The sequence below is a fragment of the Xyrauchen texanus genome, chromosome 25, assembly GCF_025860055.1.
Source record: "Xyrauchen texanus isolate HMW12.3.18 chromosome 25, RBS_HiC_50CHRs, whole genome shotgun sequence".
Lineage (NCBI taxonomy): Eukaryota > Metazoa > Chordata > Actinopteri > Cypriniformes > Catostomidae > Xyrauchen > Xyrauchen texanus.
Genome location: NC_068300.1, coordinates 3,989,634 through 4,013,560, shown reverse-complemented (window position 1 = coordinate 4,013,560; position 23,927 = coordinate 3,989,634). Strand labels below are relative to the sequence as shown.

Here is a 23,927-nt window from a genome sequence, read left to right as displayed (position 1 = left end):
TATTATTTGTCTCCGACCCCATTAGATCTATGCCTTGCCTCCACAGAATGATCAATTCGGGATACAGAGTTAATTGGTCTAAATCCAAACCTTTGTCTCTGACAGCGTTCTGCCCGGTAATGGTAACTTTTCAGCCAGGCACCTTTCAGTGGCCCAAACAGGGCATTAAGTATTTGGGTTAAGTTTTCAAGTGATGTGGAAAAGTGGGCTTCATTACATTTATCTATGATTGGGAAGGTTAATGTTATAAAAATGAATTGTATTAAAAAATGTAACTACTTATTACATTCTCTCCCCACTCTTCCCCTCTTTTATTTTAAACAATTTGATAGTATTGCTAAATCTTTTATCTGGAAAGGTAAAGGCCCTCGAAAGCATTCTAACAAGTTACACAGGCCAATTGACAAAGATGGTTAGGTTTCCCCAAAATATTGTTTTACTATTATGTTTTTGTTCTTGGACATTTGGCGCATTAGTCACTTCCACCTGAAAGATCTCCTCCCTGGCTCTTTATTGAACAGGAGGTCCTTGCCCCTATCTTGCCATTGCAATGTCTTTCTACCAAGATGCCCGGAGAAGTAAAGACACATCCTGTTATCTCACACATACAATTAGAGTGGACAAAAGTTTCCTGAACATTGCTGCATGTTAAACCCTAAATTGTGTATTAACAAGTCCCCTTTTTGCTGGACAGAATGGACTGAGAAGGGAGTTGCTACACTGGGTGACCAGTATGAAAATGGAGCATTGAGATCCTTTGAAAATATTACACAATGGATTGGGATTTCCAGATCTCAATTCTTTGGGTACTTACAGCTGCACCATCTACTTTGTACCACCTTTGGATGTAGTACGCAGCCCAATAAAGCTGCAGACACTCTTGAAATGGTACTAGTGGCGTTTAGAAAGTGTCACAAGGCTTCAGCGTACCATTCATGGTTAATTCAGTCCAGGGGACGGGGTTTTAACATCTCTCAAGATGTTATGGGAGAAAGACTTGATTTTAGTACTGGAGGATGAATAATGGTGTTGGATTAAAAGAAAATTCAAGCCTATGTCTAGGGATACAAGGATGCGCTTCATTCAATTTACGATTTTTTTTTTTTTAACTTACTCTAGATTGCATATAGGCTTGGTCTTAAAGATACCCCCACCTGTTGGCGGTGCCGATCAGAGGATGGGGACATGTGTGAAGATTCAAAGAGTTTTGGTTGAGGGTTCATTGTTATGTCTGTGAGATCCTGAGCACTCAGATTTCATTCTGCACCAGACTTTGTATTTTGGGTGATGGGGCGGGGGTTAACTTTGGGAATACACATATTAAAAACTGGGTCCTTACCAGTGTGATGATCGGCAGAAAAGTTATCCTTGGGGGATGAAAGTCGGCTGGTGCACCGAATTGGGCACAGTGGTGGCCTTTGAAAAGATGTTGCAAAGACGGCTGGGCAGCTTGTGTGCCTTTGAAGAAGTGGGGCACTTATTTGGATTTTTGGAGGGTTGCCAGGGAGGGGCAGTGGAGAGAGACAGTTTAAGTACTAGGGCTGGACGATTAATCGAAAAGTAATTGAAACCGAAATTCAGAAGCTCTAACCGACGTAATTTTCCCATGTCGGTTTTTTAATCCTGTGTCTACTTTCCCCTTAAAAACATACTACCGCGTGTGTAGTCACTTGACTCCACCCCGCCCAGTCAGCGGCATTGGAGAAACATGGAGGCGAATTCAAACACCGAGTCAACTAAGCAACAGGAGCAGCTTATACCAAAGAAAAACGCAGTGTCCGTCGTTTGGACACATTTTGGCTTCAGTAAAGAAGACACCGAACAAAATGAAGTCAAATGTAAACACTGCAGAAAAACCGTTTCAACGACCAAAGGTAATACCACCAATCGGTTTCAACACTTGGAGCACAATCACGTTACCGAATATGAGCAGTGCATGGCTCTAAAAAAGAGAGAGACTGACAAGCGCCCAGTAACAAGTGCCTCAACAAAGCAGGTGTCGATAAAACAAGCATTTACAAATGCTACACAATATGAAAAGGATTCAAGAAGATGGAAAGAAATAACTGACGCTATTTGTTACTACATCGCGAAGGATATGGCTCCCATAGCTACAGTGGAGCGCAGTGGGTTTAAACACCTCGTTAAAACTCTCGACAGAAGATACACTGTGCCATCGCGACCATATTTTTCCCAAACTGCGCTGCCCAACATGTACAAAATATGTCGCAAAAAGGTAGCTGTTGAACTGAAGTCTGTTCAGCATTTTGCAGCCACATCTGATCTCTGGTCAAGTAGGACGATGGACCCATACTTGAGCCTTACTTTGCACTACATTGACGATGAATGGAAGCTGCGCAACAGATGCCTCGAGACGGCATATTTTCCAGTCGATCACACGTCAGAGATGATTGCACGGGGCCTGAGAGATATGCTTTCTGCGTGGGAACTCACGGAAGAGAACCTCGTGGCCATTACGACAGACAACGGCGCTAATGTTGTCAAAGCTGCACAGCTGAATGGATGGACACGGCAGCAGTGTTTTGGACACCGGCTGCACCTTGCAATCGGTAAGTGCATGTCAGACACAATGCTATAATATTCAATAATCTAATTGGGCATATCTAGGTGGTGAATTATTTTTGTGTTTTGTTGTATGTGTCATAAATTATAATGTCTATGTTTTTATATGACTTGTGTTTTTTATTATTTTCGTTTCTGTGATGTTCTTGGCATTTTGTTACATGTGTTTAAAAAGGTGCTATATGAATAATATTATACTATATTATAACGTGCTTAATATTACAATGTTACAATGTAAACTTCACATTACAATGTAAGAAAACGCTACATTGAGTCATCATTAAAATAGAAATAAACAAATACTCTAGAAGTGTTATTAATCTGATAATATTTAATTTATTTTGCTACATTTTGTAAAAGATTCAGGTATAAGTGAAACAATCAATAATATAATAATTTTTTTTGCATGCATTTATTTCAGAAAATGGAATGAAAGATCAACGTGTGGCACGGGCAGTGAGGGTGTGCAAAAACATAGTCAGTGCTTTTTCCTATAGTTGGAAAAAAAAGAAGGCATTAGTGAAGGCGCAAGAAGAGCTTAAGCTGCCACAACACAAGCTGAAAATGGCATGTGTCACCAGATGGGTATCAATGCAAATGATGACTGCAAGGGTCCTTGAGCAAAAGAAAGCAATCACACAGGTCCTCGCTGATGATAAAAAATCAAGGCATCTTGTTCCATCTTGGGCTGACCTGGATGTCTTGGAGGCTGTCAACAAAGCTCTCTCCCCATTAATGGAGTTCACAGATGCCCTGTCAGGAGAACAGTATGTGACCATTTCATTTGTGAAGCCTATCCTACACATCCTCAATTCACGAGTGCTGGCTGAGGAGGAAGATGACACAGAGCTGACCAAAACAATCAAAGCCAGCATCCTTGAGTACCTTAAGGGGAAGTACTCAGACCCCATCACAGAAGAGCTACTGGACACAGCCAGTTTTGTTGATCCCAGATTTAAAATTACATATATTTCTGCACACCATGTCCCCACCATTCAGGAGAAAGTGAAAACAGAGATGGAGTCAGCAGCTGCAGTCTGCAGGGAAAGTCCCACAGAGAGTACAGAGCCCTCTACAACTTCATCAGAAGCAAAGAAGCCAAAGAGGTCATTAGGAAGTTTTTTCAAAGGAAGTGAGGCAACTCCTTCAACTGTACCCACTTTGTCACTTCAGCAAACACTAGAAGCAGAGCTGAGCAGCTACTTGGTGTACCCCTTGCTGGATAGTGAGGAAAATCCACTGGAATGGTGGAGAAAGAATCATGTACACTTTCCCACTATAAGCAAGGTGGCAAAAAAGTATCTCTGCATACCAGCCACTAGCTCCCCATCAGAGAGGGTTTTCAGTTCGGGAGGAAACATTGTTACATGCCTCAGATCCTGCCTGAAACCTGAAAATGTAAACATGCTAGTGTTTCTTAGTAAGAACCTAGAGTAAATACTTGTGCATATAGAGTGACAGCACAAGATCACTGAGAGGAAGATCACATGCAACAGTGATCAGATTCACATCTATAACGATGACACAGGATACACAGCCTGCTGATCCATTAGAGGTGCCCTATCCAAGCCCTGCTCTTAATAAGCAGTTTTTTTTGCACATGGCATTGTTTAAAATATTTGTTTAAAGGAGATGTAAGTTATTATTTTCTACTTTTCACATTGCATTATTTAAAATCATATTTATTTACAAGAGATAAAAGTTATTTTCTACTTTTGACATGGCAATATTTAAAATAATTTTATTTACTTAAAAATGCAAGTTATTTATTTTCTACCTTTTTAGGAAACTTGCTGTTTACATTAAATCTGAAATGTGACCTTTTTTTCATAATACGTTTTCATTTCAAGCAATGTGTGCTTTGATTTTAATTGTTTGAAATATTCAACCATAAATAAATAACCATAAATAGTGTGTTTCCTTCAATAATTTGAAAATCTCAAAGAGAAGAAATGCACTCTTTCATTAGGAAAAAAATATCCCACCTTTAATAGTTGAGCATATTTACAGTACAAAGCTTGTCAGTAAACTATGAGGGCAAAAGAAAATAAAAAATAAAATTAATCGTTCATTAATCGTAATCGAGGTAAAATGATCAATTAATCGAGATTTTGATTTTAGGTCAAATCGTCCAGCCCTATTAAGTACTGTATGTAATTAATTGATGTGGAACCATTTTTCTTTTTCGTTGGGCAGTTGGGTGTTTTTTTTCTTTGGACTGTCTGCTTGTATGTGTGTCTGTTATTATTCGGTGTCAGACCACTGGGATGTGTGTTGGGTGGGAGGGAGGGACGGAAGGAGGGGGGTATATTTTGCTGAAAGTTGATTCTGTGTTTTCATGTACTGTTTGTGTTGATTTGAGTGTGGAATCAATACAAATTTAAAACAATAAAAAAAAGGCATTTCCATTCACAGAAAAAGAAATGTATATATATATATTTCTTCATCTTTTTGATTATTTGTCTCCTTTACCTTATGTATACATTTTGGTTGGTTTATACATATTTTTTTCTTCCTGTACATGTCTTTATGGCTGTGATTGTATTCATACATTGTTTGATCTTACTGAACATTTATATAGAAAAAAATCCACAGTCCACCATTTTTGGACTTTTCAGATGGTCCTTTACCCACCATAGGCACATTTTCCAACTTATATCAATGTTAAACTAGCGATCTGGAATTATTTCACCGTGACGCCATCTGACCAGCTTAAATCTTTAAATACCAGACGATCCCATATGTTATGGGACGGGTGGAAACCCTAAACTTGAATGAACAGCATGATAATGAAATTTTATACTTTTCTTTGTTCACTGTATATTAATATGCATAAACAGTTACATGTACTTTATATACATTATTTTTACATACACTGCCTTGAAAAAGCTATCCATCATTCAATTTGGATAAGTCCCTATCAATTTTGCACATGATGGAGCAATATTAGCCCAATCCTCCAGGATTAGTTGTCCCAAATTAGTGGGGGATCAGCGATGGACAGCAATTTTGAGGTCTCTCCAAAGATGTTCAATAGGGTTGAGGTCAGGAGGTCGTGACTGGGCCACTCAAAGACATCAATTTTCTTGATTGTAAGCTACTCCAATGTTGCTCTAGCTTTGGGTCATTGTCCTGCTGAAACACAAACTTCCTCTCAGTTTAACACTTTCTGGCAGAGGAAAATAGGTTCTTATCCAAACTCTTGTGTATTTTGCAGCATCCATCATCATCCCATCAACCTTCACAAGACTGCCAGTCCCTGCTGTTGAAAAGCACCCAATAACATGATGCTGCCACCAGCGTGTTTCACTGTGGGGATGGTATATTGCTCAAGTGCAGTTTTGGCATTTCACCACACAATACCATTAAGTGTTTAAGCCAAAATGTTCCCCTTTAGTCTCATCATATCACAAGACTTTCAGCACATCTTTGAAGTATCCAAGTGAAGTATTGCAAAGTCTTTACGGGAAAGCATGGGCTTTTTTCCAGGCAAGGCTTCTTCCTAGCCACTCTGCCGTACAGCCCCTTATTGTGCAATAGTTTTGAGACGGTTGAGCCATGGTCATTATTTAGCCCGTAATTAACCTAGCAATTATGAAGGGCATGAATATTTAAAAATCAAATAGAATTTTAGTTTAACATGACATTTTTCTATATTTGGCATACTGTACTTGCTGGGGAAATTTTTATATTTTCTTAACTTGGAATCTGACACCAAACATTTTGAAAACTGCATTGGGGGCTGAGTGCTTTTTCAAGGCACTGTATAATAGAACTCGTCATTGTCACATTTTTCTTTTAATTTTAAGGGAAGCCTGCTTCCTGTATAGTATTCAAAAGAATACAATTCTGGGTTCAATATAAGTTAAGCTCAATCAATCAAATTTGTGGCATAATGTTATATTAATTTTGACTCATTCTTTAAAAAAATTACTTACACTTAAAATGGAAGTAATGGGGCCAATCCGTAAATGTTAAAATATTCACTGTTTCAAAAGTATAGACACAAGATGTAAACAATATTGTGAAAAAATTGCTTACTAACATTTTCTTTGTGCAGTTCTGTCCAATTGTAATCAACATTATGCCACAAATGCTTTTGGTTGAACTATAACTTGTATTGAACCTGGAATATTCCTTTAAAGCAATCGCCACTGATCAGAATAGAAAACTACACGCACCACACTTTATTAGCAACACTGGCACACCTACTTATTATTGTGATTATATAATCAGCCAATAATGGGGCAGTAATGCAATGCATAAAATCATGCAGATACGGTCAGGAGCTTCAGTGATTTCAGTGAATAAATGTGATCTCGGTAATTTCGACAGTGGCATGATTGTTGGTACCAGATGGGCTGGTTTGAGTGTTTCTGTAACTGCTGATCTCCTGCAATTTTCATATACAACAGTCTCTAGAATTTACTCAGAATCGAGCCAAAAGCATCCAGTGAGCGGAAGTTCTGTGGATGAAAACGCCTTGTTGACGAGAGAGGTCAACGGAGAATGGCCAAACTGGTTCAAACTGACAGATAACTCATGTATAACATCTCAGAATGCACAACTCTTTGAACATGGAGGCAAATTGGCTACAACTGCAGAAGACCACGTTGTGTTCCACTTCAGTCAGTTAAGAACAGAAAGGCGAGGTTGCGGTGGGCACAGGCTCATCAAAACTGGACGTTGAAGACAGGAAACACAAAGCCTGGTCTGAAGAATCTCAATTTCTGCAGAGGCACACAGATGGTAGGGTTAGATTTTGGTGCCAACAGCATGTATCCATTGACCCAACCTGCCTTGTGTTAATAGTCCAGGCTGGTGGCACTGGTGGTGTAATGGTGTGGGGAATGTTTTCTAGGCACACTTTGAGCCTGTTAATACCAATCAATCATCGCTTGAATTCCACAGCCTATTTGAGTATTGTTGCTGAATATAAGCATCCTTTCATGGCCAAAATTTACCTCTTCTTCTTATGGCTACTTCCAGCATGACAATCCACCATGTCACTTCACCCACTGTTCTTCAGTGGACTTCCCAGTCACCGGATCTGAAACCAATAGAACACCTTTGGGATGTGGTAGAACAGGAGATTCACAGAATGAATGTGAAACTGACGAATCTGCATAAGTGATGTAATCTGTCAACTTGGACTAGAATCTCAAAGGAATGTTTCCAACATCTTGTGGAATCCATACCACAAAGAATTGAGGCCGTTTTGAGAGCAAAGGGAGGCCCTATCCAGTATTAGAATAGTGTTCCTAAAAAAAGTGCTCAGACAGTGTATGCACTCCAGAAAACACAAGCTGTGAAAATTAGAACCTTTAAACAACTAAATCATTGGGGGAAAAAACAACTTCAACACATTTAGTAGGGTTCTGCTCACATTGGCACCTGGTCATCTGGAACACAAGAACAACAATACCGTACATGCATAAAATGTTTTCATGACGTGAGTTGTGCAAAATAATACCATCGATACGTGTATGTAGTCTAATGATTGAAGGTGATGCTATCTTGTAGTGGAGAAGAGCCATCACATTAATTAGATGAAACTATCCTGTATGAATTCTCTCATGTTTTTTTAGGCTTATTGCCCAAGTGAAACTCTTTTCACAGTGCGAGCACTTGTAAGGTTTCTCTCCAGTATGGATTCTCTCATGTGTTTTCAGGGAATTTAACTGAGTGAAACTCTTTTCACAGTGTGAGCACTTGTAAGGTTTCTCTCCAGTATGAATTCTCTCGTGTGTTTTCAGGTCTTGTGACTGAGTGAATCTCTTTTCACAGTGTGAGCACTTGTACGGTTTCTCTCCAGTATGGATCCTCTTGTGTGTTTTCAGGTGTTGTGACTGAATAAAACTCTTTCCACATGAAGAACACTTGTAAGGTTTCTCTCCAGTATGAATTCTCTTATGTTTGATCAGGTGTTGTGACCGAATGAAACTTTTTCCACATGAAGAACACTTGTAAGGTTTCTCTCCAGTATGAATTCTTTGGTGCCGTTTCAATGTGCTAGCTGTAGTTAAGGTCTTCCCACACTGTGAGCAGGTGAAAGTATTATTGGTTGCTTTTCTTTTAGGCTTTTCTGGTGATAAATTCTTCTTAGTCTCTGAACAACTCAAAGATTTCTCTCCAATTGTGAAATCATGATATTTCTGACACTTAAGTTTCTCCTCCACTTCACTCAGCTCTTGACTTTCTGCTTTCACTTCCATCAGCTCTACAATAAAGACAGTAAATGGACAAAAATCAATTTCAAGAGGGACAAATGTAGAAATAAATCAAATTGAACCATAATGTAATTTATAGCAGAACACAACAAAGGTCCAGTATAACTGTATGATTTTTGCTGTGCAAAATGTATATATTTATACTAAGGCTTTCAATCGATTACAATTTTTGATCAGATAAATTACATGGTATGCCAATTAATTAAATCAATTTAAATCACAATTAATCGCATATATAAATATTTGCTGAGAAAGCCCCTCTGTATAAGCTGCATGTTGCCTATTCAGCTGAAGATTTGCTTACTGCCCTCTGTAGAAAACAGTTGGTACTTCAAGCTTTATTATCTCAGATGGAAGGAATATTCCTTATTACGGTCCGGGAACACGATACATTTTTTTATATAATTATTTGCCATGAATTAACATGTTAAATCAACAGCCCAAATTTATACCATCAATTCTGGCCAATAACAGCACTTCAAGATTATAGTAATTTAAACTGAATGTGAACCAGATTCACATGTTTGTGATACATGTTTGGAACAACATGAGGAAGAGAACATGATGACTAGACTTGCTACAATGTCATAATATTCCCATCGGTTCAGTGTCTGCAACAATACCAGTAATACCGCTGGTTGGATGCTAGTTATTGCTATGGACATATTTATTACTAAAAATGTAAGTGTAATCAGATTGTTGCAGCCTCTATTCAAAATGCATCATTATTTTTACTTCCGTGTTCTCTATCTACCTTTCCCCTCATGCCACCTACTGGGCATACCGGTCACTGCATCGTAGAGTAACTAATATTAGCTGTCCCTAATCAGTCAGCCAGTGTTCCAGTAGGTAGAAACACAGTTTGAACACGAAAATATGAATTATATAATATCACCAAAACAAGTTTGAAATCTCTCTTGAGGATGGAGTCAACAGACATTTATTTGCTTTGGATTATATGTTTGAAGAGGACAAAATTAATCGTGAGTACACCATTTTCTACATGGATGAATCAAATGCATTGCAAATGCATTCACTTAGGACTGGTGTTGATGCCACAAACTTGCATACTACTTCTCCCTTAAAAGACCAGGACTCTTCCTAGAGCTGGCCGCCCGACCAAACTGAGCAATCGGGGGAGAAGGGCCTTAGTCAGGGAGGTGACCAAGAACCCGATGGTCACTCTGACAGAGCTCCGGTGTTTCTCTATGGAGAGAGGAGAACCTTCCAAAAGAACAACCATTCAGGCCTGTATGGTATAGTGGCCAGACAGAAGCCACTTCTCAGTAAAAGGCACATGATAGCCCGCCTGGAGTTTGCCAAAAGCACCTGAAGGACTCTCAGACCATGAGAAACAAAATTCTCTGCTCTGATGAAACAAAGATTGGAACTCTTTGGCCTGAATGGCATGCGTCATGTCTGGAGGAAACCAGGCACCGCTCATCACCTGGCCAATACCATCCCTACAGTGAAGCATGGTGGTGGCAGCATAATGCTGTGGGGATGTTTTTCAGTGGCAGGAACTGGGAGATTAGTCAGGATTGAGGGAAAGATGAATGCAGCAATGTACAGAGATATACTTGATGAAAACCTGCTCCAGAGCACTCTGGACCTCAGACTGGGGTGAAGGTTCATCTTCCAACAGGACAACGACCCTAAGCACACAGCCAAGATAAGAAAGGATTTGCTATGGGACAACCCTGTGAATGTCCTTGAGTGGCCCAGCCAGAGCCCAGACTTGAACCCGATTGAATATCTCTGGAGAGATCTGAAAATGGCTGTGCACCGACGCACCCCATCCAACCTGATGGAGCTTGAGAGGTCCTGCAAAGAAGAATAGGAGAAACTGACCAAAAATAGGCTGCCAAGCTTGTAGCATCCTACTCAAAAAGACTTGAGGCTGTAATTGGCGCTTCAACAAAGTATTGAGCAAAGGCAGTGAATACTTATGTACATGTGATTTTTATTTTTAATAAATTTGAAAAGATTTCAAACAAACTTCTTTCACATTGATATTATGGGGTATTGTTTGTAGAATTTTGAGGAAAATAATGAATTCAACCAATTTTGGAATAAGGCTGTAACATAACAAAATGTGGGAAAACTGAAGTGCTGTGAATACTTTCCGGAAGCAATGTAAAAGAAAAGAGAAATGGAGATCAGTAGCTCATGATATTATGGAACGACATAAATAAAGAGCAAAGTTAAAAGATCTTGTGGCCTTTCTGGAGAGACAAGTGAAAATGGCCTCTGATCCTCTGTTTGGTAACCTTCAGGATTCTTCAATAGGTAGACAACAGCACTGAGTCACAGCCAGAAGCTACAAGCAACCGATTTCTGAGAAACTAAGAAGCAGCTTTGCAACAGCAATCAAAACAGTTACTACAAAACCACAGATAAATAAAGGGGCAAATCTGTCATACAAAGAGCCCAAAAAATACATCAGTACATCTTGCTTATTTTGCACTGTTACCACCTACTTACCAACTGTCAGCAATTGAAGGAACAGCCAAACAAAGAGAAGGTGGAGTTCCTGAAAGAGAAGGTTCTTTGTTTTGGTTGTCTTACAAAAGGTAATCTTACAAAAATTGCCAAAAAAGGATGACCTGTGAAAACTAAAAGGGGAAACACCCAACTCAAATTAAGGGACTAACTCAAACAGTGAATCCACAGAGTGCCTGGAGGGCAGGTAAAGGCTGTCAGGATTAGGGTTGTGCCGATGGACGATATCATCCACCATGCTGTCCAGCCACCATCGTGATGCCACGCCCCCTTTTGCGAGTCTTGCTAGTGTGACTCACTAATCCAAGTCTCTTCTATAGTTAACCTAAAAACTTTGCAGGGATTGCTCTGTAAATTAAATTGAGAATATAACTAATGCATATATGCTATTTTAAATACTGTAGTATATGCCAGAGACGTGACGTGTTAGTCTGTGAAAATACCGTGTCAGGCCGGTTACACAAATATTGATTGTTAGCTTCGTCTTTTTTTTACATGTCTTACACTGTACATTTAGATTAAAATATTTTATGTTGTAGGCTACAAGAAAATAGCCTTTATTAATTAATTATTAGTAGCTGTAGTGTCTCAGAAAATCTTGCTCATTGTCACATACTCTTGTGTACACTGAAGCGGCAGTTTAAGATAAACCCAGACCAGCGAACCTCAAATAACTTTTGTCTGGTTAATACTTTTAAAGAAAAATTTCCTTGGCCATAAGTCCATAATGTCAAATCAAATGAAAGAAACAAGTTGAATATGAATAACACACATTTATTAAAACATAGAAGAACAACAAATAAAACAAGAAAACGGAACAACACTCAGACCGAAACTCGGCATTAACATTTCACTTATAATTAGCAGCACAATTAACTTCAGCACAGGCTACAAAATAAATTATGTTATTGAAATATTGTAAAGTGGTCATATGAACTACACAAATGAACGTTTAAAAAATAATATGCAAAATCGAATAGCTCCATAACGGATGGCTGAAAAATGCGTAGAAGTCTAATATCTTTCACCATAGACCATGTTTAAATTTCGATGTTTCTGGACAGAAATACCAACATATTCACTATATCTGGTTTTAATAAGCTGCGGATTGGAGTAACTACACTACCCGCTGTGCTGAAGACCCGCTCTGATGGAGTACTGGTAGCACATATGCACAGATATTTCCGTGCTAATCTTGCCATGAACGGAAACCTTTTGTCGTTCGCTTTTCCACCAAGTCAGCGGGTCCTCTTCCCCATCAATGGCCATTTCCTGCAGGTACATGGTCATTTCTGCCTCGACCTTTTGCTCATCAGTGAGCGTGGCTGTGGCTGCTCTCTTCGCAAGAAGGCTGCCCAAAGACGACTTTTTTTCTTAGAGCTAATATATTAAAAAGCCCGGATGAGTAGGCTACTAATTAGTTGGGCTAGTAAAATAACAAAATTATAAAAAATATCTATGTAAAGAGATACATTAAAATAAAAAGTGCTTAAAAGTGCACAACTCTTCTTAAGTGGAGGAAATATTTTTCCCCCTTACGTGCAACCTATTGGAAAGCGCGGATGAGTCAGTTGGGATAGTAAAATAACGAAATTATAGTTTTAAGTGGAAAATAGTATTTATGTAAAGAGATATATTAAAATAAAAAGTGCACAACTCTTCTTAAGTGAAAGCTAAAAAAAAAATGCTTCACGTGTCGTGCAACCTACTAATAAAGCGCCGACGAGTCATTAGTTGGGTTAGTAAAATAACAAAATTATAATTTGTCATATAATTTTTGAAAATTATATGAAATTATATAACCCCCCGCCCCACCGCACCGACGATATCATCGTCCATCGCGATGTTTTACTGTCAACATCGTCAACTGCCAATTTAGGGGACATCGCCCAACCCTAGTCAGGATGAGGCAGCAGTAAGCAGTGCTTTAGTCTCAATAGGACCAGGTGAGTGACGTGCTTCCTGCTGCCACCTTCTCCACGTGACCTTACCAACAAGCTTACGTCATCCCTCTCATGAGCATGCATCACAGAGATATGCGGAAGTGAACATTTGTAGTTAAAAAGTAAATAAATATTGTATATTAAATAATCAATCGTTTGGTTTCAGAAGAACTTTATTCCTCGACTGGAGTTGTGTGGATTATTTTGATGAACCCTAAATATGCGTTTTGGTGTGGCTGTGGCTCAGATTGTAGAGCGGGTTGTCCACTAATCGCAGGGTTGGTGGTTCGATTCCCTGCCCAAACAACTCCACATGCTGAAGTGTCCTTGGGCAAGACACTGAACCCCAAGTTGCTCCCAATGGCAGGCTAGCACCTTGCATGGCAGCTCTGCTGTAATTGGTGTGTGAATGTGTGTGTGTGTGTGTGTGAATGAGATGCAGTATAAGCACTTTGAATACCGCTAAGGTTAAAAAGGTGCTATATAAGTGCAGACCATTTTGGACCATCAAAAAAAAATAGTACATTCACTTGCATTGTTTAAAAGGAGGAGGCCTGAAATGATTTCCAAAAAATCTTAAATTCTGTTTTGATGAAGAAAGAAACTGAGGTGCAACTTGGATGGCCTGAGGGTAAATTATCAGCAAATGTAAATATCTGGGTGAACAATTCCTCTAATGTTTCAGTTTAGGAGCCAATGACTCCCAAGTCTTTTTTTTTTTTTTGTCTGGAGCCCTGAGCAGATGGCACTACAGTATGCAACAAGTCTCCTTAAAAGGCTGAAAAAGTAAGATGCCTACCATAAATTATACTGTGGTTTCATGGAGGATATGTTGGACAAAGTCCCCCAAAAACAGCTTGACAGGAAGGATGGTAAATTGTGGTACATACCACCTCGTGGAGTGTATAACAAACATAAAGAAACAATACATTTAGTGTTTGACTGCACTTCATCATTCAGAGATGTGTCTCTTAATAGTGCTTCTCCAGGGTCCAGATTTAACAAACACACTCATCTGTGTCCTCTTAAGATTCTACCTAGAACAGACTGCACTCATGGAAAATATTCAAGGTAAGTTTCACCAACTTAAGAGTCCATCCCAAGCATATTGACTTTCTCAGATTCTCGTGTGGTGGCCAAATGGTAACCTTGTAAAGACGGGAAGAATACAGAATGAAGTTCTACCTCTGTTGTGCCATATCTTCAACAAGTTGCCTACATTTTGTTTTAAGGAGGAGAGCAGCTAACAATGAAGATGCCTAAAGCAAGGAAGTATTGACACCATCCAACATAACTTCTATGTGAAAGACTGTCTGAAATCTGTAACAAAAGAGAAGCAAGCATGTGACTTGGCCAAAGATTTAAAAGAAGTGTGAGCTAAAGTTGGTTTCAAGTTAACCAAATGGATCAGCAACAGTAAAGCAGTCATGTCTTCACTTCCTGATGCTGAAAAGGTAAAGCAAATTAAAGAACTGGATTTAGACAGTGAAAGTTGCCTGTCGAAAGGGCCCTGGGTATACAGTGGAATACAGAAGACTGCATTTACATTCAACATCAACAGAAAACAACATTCTGACCAGAAGAGGTATTCTTGCTGTTATAAACTCAGTCTTTGATTCCTTTGAATGGCAATGCCACTGGAATTAAAAAAAAAAAAATCAAACCTTTCTCCTTAAAAATTCTCACATCTCCAGACTCATTTTAACACACATTCACAGGCACATCGGTCATTTAGGAAGACATTACATGCTGTCCAAATTACACCAACACTACTGGTTACCCTGCGCTAACTACCTAGCAAGAAGCATGATTCACCATTGTACCTTCTGCAAACGTGTCCAAGGGAAACCAGGAGAACTTGGCCTGTCGCGATTATTAATTCCATTAATGTGGAAAGCCACATCATTTCTTGAGTTTTGTCACTCCTGTATAAGAGATCCAATTTTGCCAGCATCTTCTCTTTAATGGAAATTGGACTCAAATGTGGGATTTAACCCAAAAAAAATCCTTCTTGCAAATAAGGTAAAAATAATTAATAGATTTGATAGTTTTCTACAAAACTGTAGGAGTGATATTGTTGTAAAATGCTCTTTTTGCGAAAGTTCCCCCATTTCTTTTGGACTTGGCAATATACTCAAAGAGTGTTTGGAAGGATGTCAAGCTTAGTGTTGTTCACAGTAAAACAAAATCTCTATACTATTGACATGCAATTTGGGGTTTATGTTAAGCATCATGTCTCCAATGATGCAGGTTTCATTATAAATATGATTTCTCTGTAAATGTTATATTCATTAATACAAATTTAGGAATAGCAAGCCTCTTTTTGCAGTGTTTGAGAAGGAAATCCAAAAAAATATATAGGGTCATTATGGGTCAACTCAACCAGAGGTATCCAGATCAAACTTGGGATCTTTATTTTTTTTCCTGGTGAAAGAAATACATAACTGAAGATGAAAGCCAAAATATTAAATGCCATGAATATTCACTGAGTAATCCACTATTTTGTAGCGGGGGGTCAAAGGTCAATGTTTACCTATGATTTTGGAGCAAACCCACAGATAATAAAAAAACATCCTTAGAAAGGAAGCAGCAACATTATTTCTGTTACTAAAGTCAAATGACTTTAGCTGATTTTCCAAAGTTGCCATGCATGTAACTCTAGAAGTTTTAAAGTTATCTTAATATCCTTTTAGATTTTGGTTCAGAGCAAACTTTTCTGTCGGTGTCTTAATGTATAAGGCCCAATATATTTCAGTCCCAGAGAAATGGGGATCTCTATAAGAATAGGAAGTTCAGGAGCTGGATCTAGGTGCGGCAAAAGAGTTTAATGAACAGAAACAAACAAGTAAAATAATGGGTAAACACAGGAACAAATAAAACATCCACGATAGGAAACAAAAACATAAACAGGAGAAAACATCCACGAAGGGCACGGGCAAAACATGGTAGGTAAAAAACACATTCAGGTACATACAACAACTGACCAAGACTGAACAGAAATCAGGGCATTATATACACAAAGACTAATGAGAAAATTAAACACATGTGAGGATCAATGGGGAACAGCTGGCAGAGATGAGAGCAGGGAATTATGGGAAGTGTAGTATGGGAACAGATGACAGGGGAGAAACAGAGGCCAGACAACAGTGAATCGTGACACTACTATTCTTAAATTAAAGTATTGATCCTAACTGACCTAAGACAGGGAATGTTTTCTATTATTAAATCTCAGGAATTCTGAAAAACTGAGTTTAAATGTATTTGGCTAAAGTATAAGTAAACATCTGACTTCAATTGTACCCTCATATGATCTATTTTTAATTGCAATTAGGTATATTAAATGTTGATTGTCCTATTTTTTTCTGCCTTGTCCATCTGTCAGTTTGTGTCTTATTTGTTATTCTGTTGCTTTGTGAAATGTATCCGAGATCTGTTTTACTAACAATGCAATTGTGTGTTATTCGTTGATAATAAAGAATTAACAGCAAAAAAATGGATGCTGTTAGATTAGTGTAATGCAGCCAAAGCAAAATTATATTGACCAGAATACCATTATGTTAATATTTATATTATGTCTTAAGTATATTGATAGGCTGCTGATTATCATTATTAGTTTTTATGGTTATCTGTTTGATGCTGTTATAAAACACCTTGTTACATGTGCTATAGTATCTTGGCTCATCTTTGTCTTAAGTATTTTGTCCCGAAAATGAAAAACAACATAAAAGGAAGACACTTACCTGAAAGAACAAAATCATCTTTATCACTGTGTTCCTCTTCTTTTATCTCCTCCTGCTTCACTTCAATCTTCACTGGTGTCTGCAGCATCTGCTGTTCTCCAGCGTTACAGACAGAAGTCAGAGACTCTGTGGAGGTTGGATCATCATCTTCATTACTCTTTTGTTCCTCTACTTTGATTTCTCCTCTCATCTTCATCAGGTTCATGCAGTCCAGCAGCTTCACTGAACACATCTTCACTGATGTCTGCAGCATCTGCTGTTCTCCAGCATTACAGACAGAAGTCAGAGAGTTTGTGAAGGTTTGGTCATCATCATATTTATAATTTTCATTACTCTCTTGTTCCTCTTCTTTTATCTCCTCCAGCTTAATTTCAATCTTCACTGGTATCTGCTGTTCTCCAGCGTTACAGACAGAAGTCAGACACTCTGTGGAGGTTTGATCACCCTGATTACCGTCAGTAGAACAGAGTAAAGTGAGCTGTGAGTCCTGTGTGTCTCTGGATCTCTGTTCAGAGAGTTTGTCCAGCAGTCGCTGTGGTGTGGACTGATCTCTGCCGCTCCACACTGAATCCTGACATTCTGTGGAGGTCCCATCAGTCACAAACACTGAAGATTGACAGGAAACCTTTTCCAGCTCCTGACAAACACAACACAATCACACCGTTCATCATATCACATCATTTGAAAGCTTACAATCTCAACTTTAAGGATGAAATGAATGTTTAACCTGTAACCTGTCGTCTCTCTCCATCAGTTTTGTCTTCAGTGACGTCACTTCTTTCTTCAGCTGAGAGATTTCTGTGATGAAATCATCAATATCCAGCATGCACAGATCAGTTCCTACTGATTTACAGCAGATCACATCCACCTGCTCTTTCAAGAAGAACATCTGACTTAAAAAGATTATGATATTATTACATACAAGAATAAATCTGATAAAAAAAAAATACAATAAAAAAAAAAAAACACTTTGTTTCAGAGATGGTATACATATAAATGTTTACTTTGAGTTTGGTTTCATTTAATATTTCAGGAATATAATCAGATATAGATATTAGTCCATAGAGGTGTAATATATGAGCAGATATTAGTCCATAGAGGTGTAATGCTCTGTTCTAATGATGTTTACATTAAAATATTAATATAGATAACTTGAATCATTGATAGCAAAATAAAAAGATTTTTCATAATATCTGTATTCGTGTACATCCAGAATACTATAAGAAACACTATAGAAATAAGTTGATCACTTAAAAAGAAATCTCAAAATCAGATGCTTAATCAAAAATAACTTGTATAGTTACTGTTAACATACACAACTACAAAACGTTAAATGTTATTAATAGCAAACATGATAAACCAACTTTGATGATCATATCCGTAACGAAGAGCATTTTTGAAGCAGAAAAAAATTAATAAGCATACAAAATATATTTATCCAACATATAATCGCCTTCACAGAACAATCAGTCGCTGGATTTAACGAGCTCATTTGTCAGAAATTAATAATTAAATTCTCGGATATCTGCTTATTTCTCCTGAAACATTTAAGAGTCCGTCACAAAACCGCCATAAATGACCATAATAATCTTCTTTTGCGACCATTAAAACGCCAAAGAGAGAAAAAAAACAACATGCACAGATAAACACAACATAACAGTAAATCTCACGGATGAGATGAACACATCCCGAATCGAGCGAGCAAACAACTTCTTCTTCGGAGGTTTAATGGCGGCTTGCAAACCAATCGATGTTGGCGCTTTACCGCCACCAACTGGTTTTGTCTACAAGGTAACACCCAGTTTCATAAAGTCTCGCGAGAGCCGCAATGAATGTTCAGACCTTATGTTATGACTCTTGTACTGCAGTGTAAAGTGTTTTTGTATCGTCCCGCTGACAAAACTTTGTAGAAATATAATTCTAGGAATGTTCAGTTGATAAAAAAAAACTCCAGACAACAAGAGTTATGGAAAATCAGATGTGATTAAGTAGTTTTGTTTTTGTACAGCTTTATACAGTTTGTGCCATTGAAGATATGGTAAGTTAAGGTGACCAGTTTCTGAAATGAAAAACTGGGAAATTTCTAGTTCAGTAGTAAATATGTAATAGACATTTCTCATGTTATCTGTCATTTAAAAAAGGGGGACAATTCAGATGTTGTGTATTTTGACCATGGTGAATGTAGTAATATGATTAACTATGATATATCATACTCTGTTGATGTCTGTATGTTTTAGGTTATGTCTATTCACTACACAGTGAAGTATTTTGCTGTACTCTAATAGACATACACGGAGACACCATGCTGCTTGCGTTGTACAAATCACTGCTTTTATTCGGACTCTGGAAGTGCACTCCATACATTCTGGGTATTGTAGTTCACATACAATTACTACCAATCATTACATCTCCCTTTTAAAAAAATAAAACAAACATGAATTCACTCTGGATATGAAACATATCATACCACTGGTACTTACTGATTTGCATGTAAGTATAGCATTAGTTATATACACACACAATGAAATTTGTGGCGGTGGATCAAGTATTTGTTGAACCTTACTGTCCATGTGGTGTCTACGATTTCTGCAATAAGTTTGTCCCTCATCATTGCGAATTAAGTAAGATCACTCATTTTCCAAAGGTTGCATTGCAGCTGCAGGTGTCCATAGACCATTCTCTTGTCTTGAGTGGATGGTTGCTCCTTGTTTCAACATAGAAAGTGGTCTTGCACTTCGGTCGTAGTACAACTTTTGCTTGGCTTAGCATCGTTCCCATCTGGCGTGTACAATAGAAGGTTTGCAAAGTTGGGGTTGTAGAAGTTTATTGGTTATTGGAATGACTGAACGCAGACATCTGCTCATGAGTAGTTGTGTTGGTGATTTAAGTCTCTCGACTGGTGTATTTCTATTCTCCAGCATACCCAAATATGATCTTTCGTTACCTCTCATGATTTCATCAGTATAGCTTTTGCTATTTGCACGGTTTTCTCTTCAAGTCTCTTCTTGCTTTGTGCATAGTACAGGCTCGTGGTTGTGTGTACGAAATCCCATGTTTTTGCAAAAGTGTCAAAAACCTGTGAGCTATATTGTGGACCGTTATCCGGCACTCTGTGAGGCACAAACATCATTTTGAGCTTTGCGACGACAGCAGCCGCAGTGGTGGAATGTAGCTTTTCTAGCTCGAAAAACTGACTGTAATAATCAGTTCTTGCCTTGCAATATAAAGAGGTCAGTAGCGATTGCTTGTCACGGTCGTTTAGGTATTGGGTGTGCGATCACTGGTTCTGGCTGATTTGCATTTTAATGCGGCAGGCATATCTGCTTTCCCATTCCAGGCCAAAACAGTAAGTCTCTTGCCCGCTGTATGCTTTTCTCCAAACCCATATTTTCTGTGTGTATTTGTTGAAACATTTTGGGTCTCAAGCTGTGTGGTTTTAATAGAAGACCATTGGCGAAGGAAAGTTCATCCCGGTGATTCCAAAACTCATTGACACGTGATGGACATTCTGGCCATCCTGTATGAATAATACGTTTGAGAGCTGTGAGCTGCAAGTCCTGTTTTGTTGCCTAAAGTGAAGCTTTCAAGCAGAGTATAGAGTTAACGTAACAAAACGTACCATCCTCCATTGTGGGTGCTTCCAGGTCACTCTCCCTCCATTGCTCGCCGGTTTAGATAGTGTCCATTTGGTCGAACCACTTCCACTTTTCCTTAATGGTTCTGTAGTAAATTTTAAGTTTTATTTTTTGCTTTTCCCTACACTGTTAATAGATCCGGTAGTAGCCGTGAGTGGCCAACAGCTTCTTGAGACTTTATCATTTAGCTCATCGCTAACGATTGGGCGTGTTTTTGAGCACAGCCATTTCTGTTTACAATTCGAAAGTCACATAAACAAATGATACTGTTATCGCTGTTTCTAACTTTAAAACTAGCAGGTTGATGTCGTGTGTTGTAAATCCAGTGCCACTGGTAGTGACGATTCTCTCCGACCAATCAGTGATCTGCAGGATTTTGACGTCACATTTAGTATCGGCTCAGCTCACTTGGAACCTCGACCGAGGTGGTACTAAAACAGTAACAGGTACCAGGTACTACCCACAGTGGAAAACCCCCAAAAAACAAGCAGAGTCTAGTTGAATCGAGTTGTACCATGCAGTGGAAAAGCCCCATTAGTGAAATCCCTTGAACTCATCCAAACAGAACTGCGTATAGCTCCTTTTCAATTTGAGCATCATTTTGTTCTGTATCTGTGAGTGACTTTGATGCGTATGTGATTACTATACCATCCTGCAGGAGCACTGCACCTCGACCATTTTTTTGAAGCATCAACTTGCAGTCTCAGTTCTTTATTAGCATGACAGTATGCCAATACAGGTCTCTGCTCTCTTGTGACCAAGTACAGTCTCCAGTCTGGACTTATTTTGGGGTGATTCCATCTCTTTTAACGCTTTAATTTTTTCTGGATATGAAAACATACACATAAATACACATAATGCTCTGGATTCAGATGAACACCCTTTTCCCTTGTTCTTTCTAGCATTCCGCACAGATTTTTATTATGTTCCTCTTTGGTGTGGCCATACACTAGGATGTAGTCAACGATTGCAGCTATGCCAGACAATCCTTCGAATGGCTCATCTATTTTTCTTTAGAACTCCTCTTGCGCTGATATAATCCTGAAAGGCATTCGAAGAAATCAGTATCGTCAAACCACAGTGTTAAATGTGGTAAGTTTGGATGATTCTCCTGTCAGCTTGATAGCCCAGTATCCTGTTCTAGCATCCATTACACTTATATATTTTGCACCAGTTAGATTAGGCGCTATATCATCCAGAGTTGGCAACGGATAGTGCAGTCTTTTGATGGCTTTGTTTAAATCACGTGGATCGAGGCATATGGTAGGGTGACCAAACGTCCTGTTTTACCAGGACATGTCCTGTTTTCACGTCCTGTCCTGGCCGTCTTTTTTGTGTCTTTGATAGATAGTATTTTGTAATAACAATTTTCTATCCATACAGAGGCATAGCCTACTTTAAATGTATTGAAATTAACAAGGCATCTTTGAGTAAAATTCGAGTATCATTTGAGTATCTCATTGCCGGGCCGAGTGTCCTGGTTTATGGTAATCAAAATATGGTCACCCTAGCATATGCACAAATCTCCTGTGCGTGTTTTTTCCCACTACAACTAACGCATTGACCCAATCTGTCGGCTCTGATTTTTTGTAATCATTCCTTGATGTTCCATTTTGTCTAGTTCGTCCTTTAAGCGACTGCATAGCGTGAACAGAATTCTGCGTGGGGTGTAAACTGCTGGAACAGCCTTGAGGATGATATTTATATTTCACTCAACTGGGAACTGTCCTATACCCTCGAAAACATGAATAAATTAATTCTTGAGGTCTTTGCTTTGTTCAGTGTCTTTTATTACAGAGAGAACAAGTTTAATTAAGTCCATGTCGGGGCAGGCTTTTATTCCTAGTATGGGTGGCGCTTGTGTATGAACAACATAGAATTCTAACATTAGTCTTGATTTCTCTGTATTTGCATTGAAGCTGGCAGGTGCCTTTCACGGATAAGGATTCTCCTCCATACCTGGATAAAGCCTCGTTATTTGTTTTAACTGACTGGGGTTGACAATGTCTTCAGCCCTGTTTTCTGGGATGATATTGACCTGCGCTCCCATGTCTAGTTTGAATCTCATTTTGGATAGTTTTGAGCCTATCTCAATTTCTGCATAAGCTTGTTCATTTACCAAATGATTATGCACTTTTGTTACCATGTCGATAAAACGTTCCTGTGGGGCTTTAAGCTCGTGTTCAGTTTCATCACTGTTAGCATGTATGTTTCCACAGTTCTTGCAATTTGCATGCCTTAGCAAAGTGATTTAGCTTTCCACATTTGCTGAATGTTTTACCCATTGCCGTCATTTATCCTTGTCTCTGTGCATCTGAGAGCATCGTCCACATTTTGTGAATTTAAGAGTTTCTTTGTCACATCCAGCAACATTTGTTCCATGGCTCTGTCTGTCTATTTGTCCAAATATGGCATTTGTGGCCTGTGGTGCGTGTTACATTTCTCAGTAAAGACAAAGTTTTCAGCTGATCCTGTGCTATCTCATGAGAACGTGTTATGTCGATGGCTATCTCTAGGGTTAACTCAACCGAATAGTGTTTATGGCAAAGATGATTCGGACTCTTACCATCTTGTCTGTATTGACATATCTGCAATCTTTGACCAACAGTTTCAACTCTTGCATCTGCTTGTATTTTCTCATGAAATGTGTACTGTGTGATGATATTCTTCTTCTTCGGCATGACGCAGGCTTCGAAGTTGTCATAATACGTGCTTAATATTTTTGCATTTTCAGCAATCAGTGTCCAAGTGTACACTGGGTATTGTAGTTCAAGTACTTCCAATCATTACAATTTCCCAAAATTTCTCATTTTTAATTGTCTTCTGTTACATGAGTTAATTCTTTTCTGCACTTTATACTGTAGATGACATTATGGAATAAAAGTGAACTAAACAAACATATATAAACAATGGTTGAATATAGGAATTATTGCAGCTGACTAAACAGCACAGGGACACCTGCCTTTGGTGAGGAGGATGCTTCAAGTGGTCAAAAATTCTCCAAGGATCACAGCTGGAGAATTGCAAAAATGTGTTTGGTCTTGGGGTCAGAAAGTCTCCAAAACTACAATCAGACATCACCTACAGCACCACAAGTTGTTTGGGAGAGTTTCACGAAAAAAGCATCTACTCTCATCCAACACAAAATGTAAGCATCTTCAGTTTGCCAGACACTACTGGAACTTCAAATGTGTTCTATGTTCAGATCAAACAAAAATAGAGCTTTTCGGCAGTAAACACCAGAGATGGGTTTGGCACACACAAAGAGGTTGCCATATCGAAAATGGCCATGGT

The 23,927-nt window shown here is 38.7% G+C and overlaps 1 protein-coding gene across 1 annotated transcript in view; it reads right to left on the bottom strand.

Annotated features, from left to right (window-relative positions):
• Positions 1-23,927, bottom strand: part of LOC127618935 (zinc finger protein 91-like) — a 53,712-nt gene that overhangs the window by 12,673 nt on the left and 17,112 nt on the right. Inside the window, 5 exon segments of the mRNA XM_052091637.1 lie at positions 3,648-3,750; positions 8,140-8,803; positions 16,999-17,635; positions 17,726-17,986; positions 18,669-18,782. Of these exon segments, the coding sequence (XP_051947597.1) occupies positions 3,648-3,750; positions 8,140-8,803; positions 16,999-17,635; positions 17,726-17,986; positions 18,669-18,782 (1,779 nt within the window).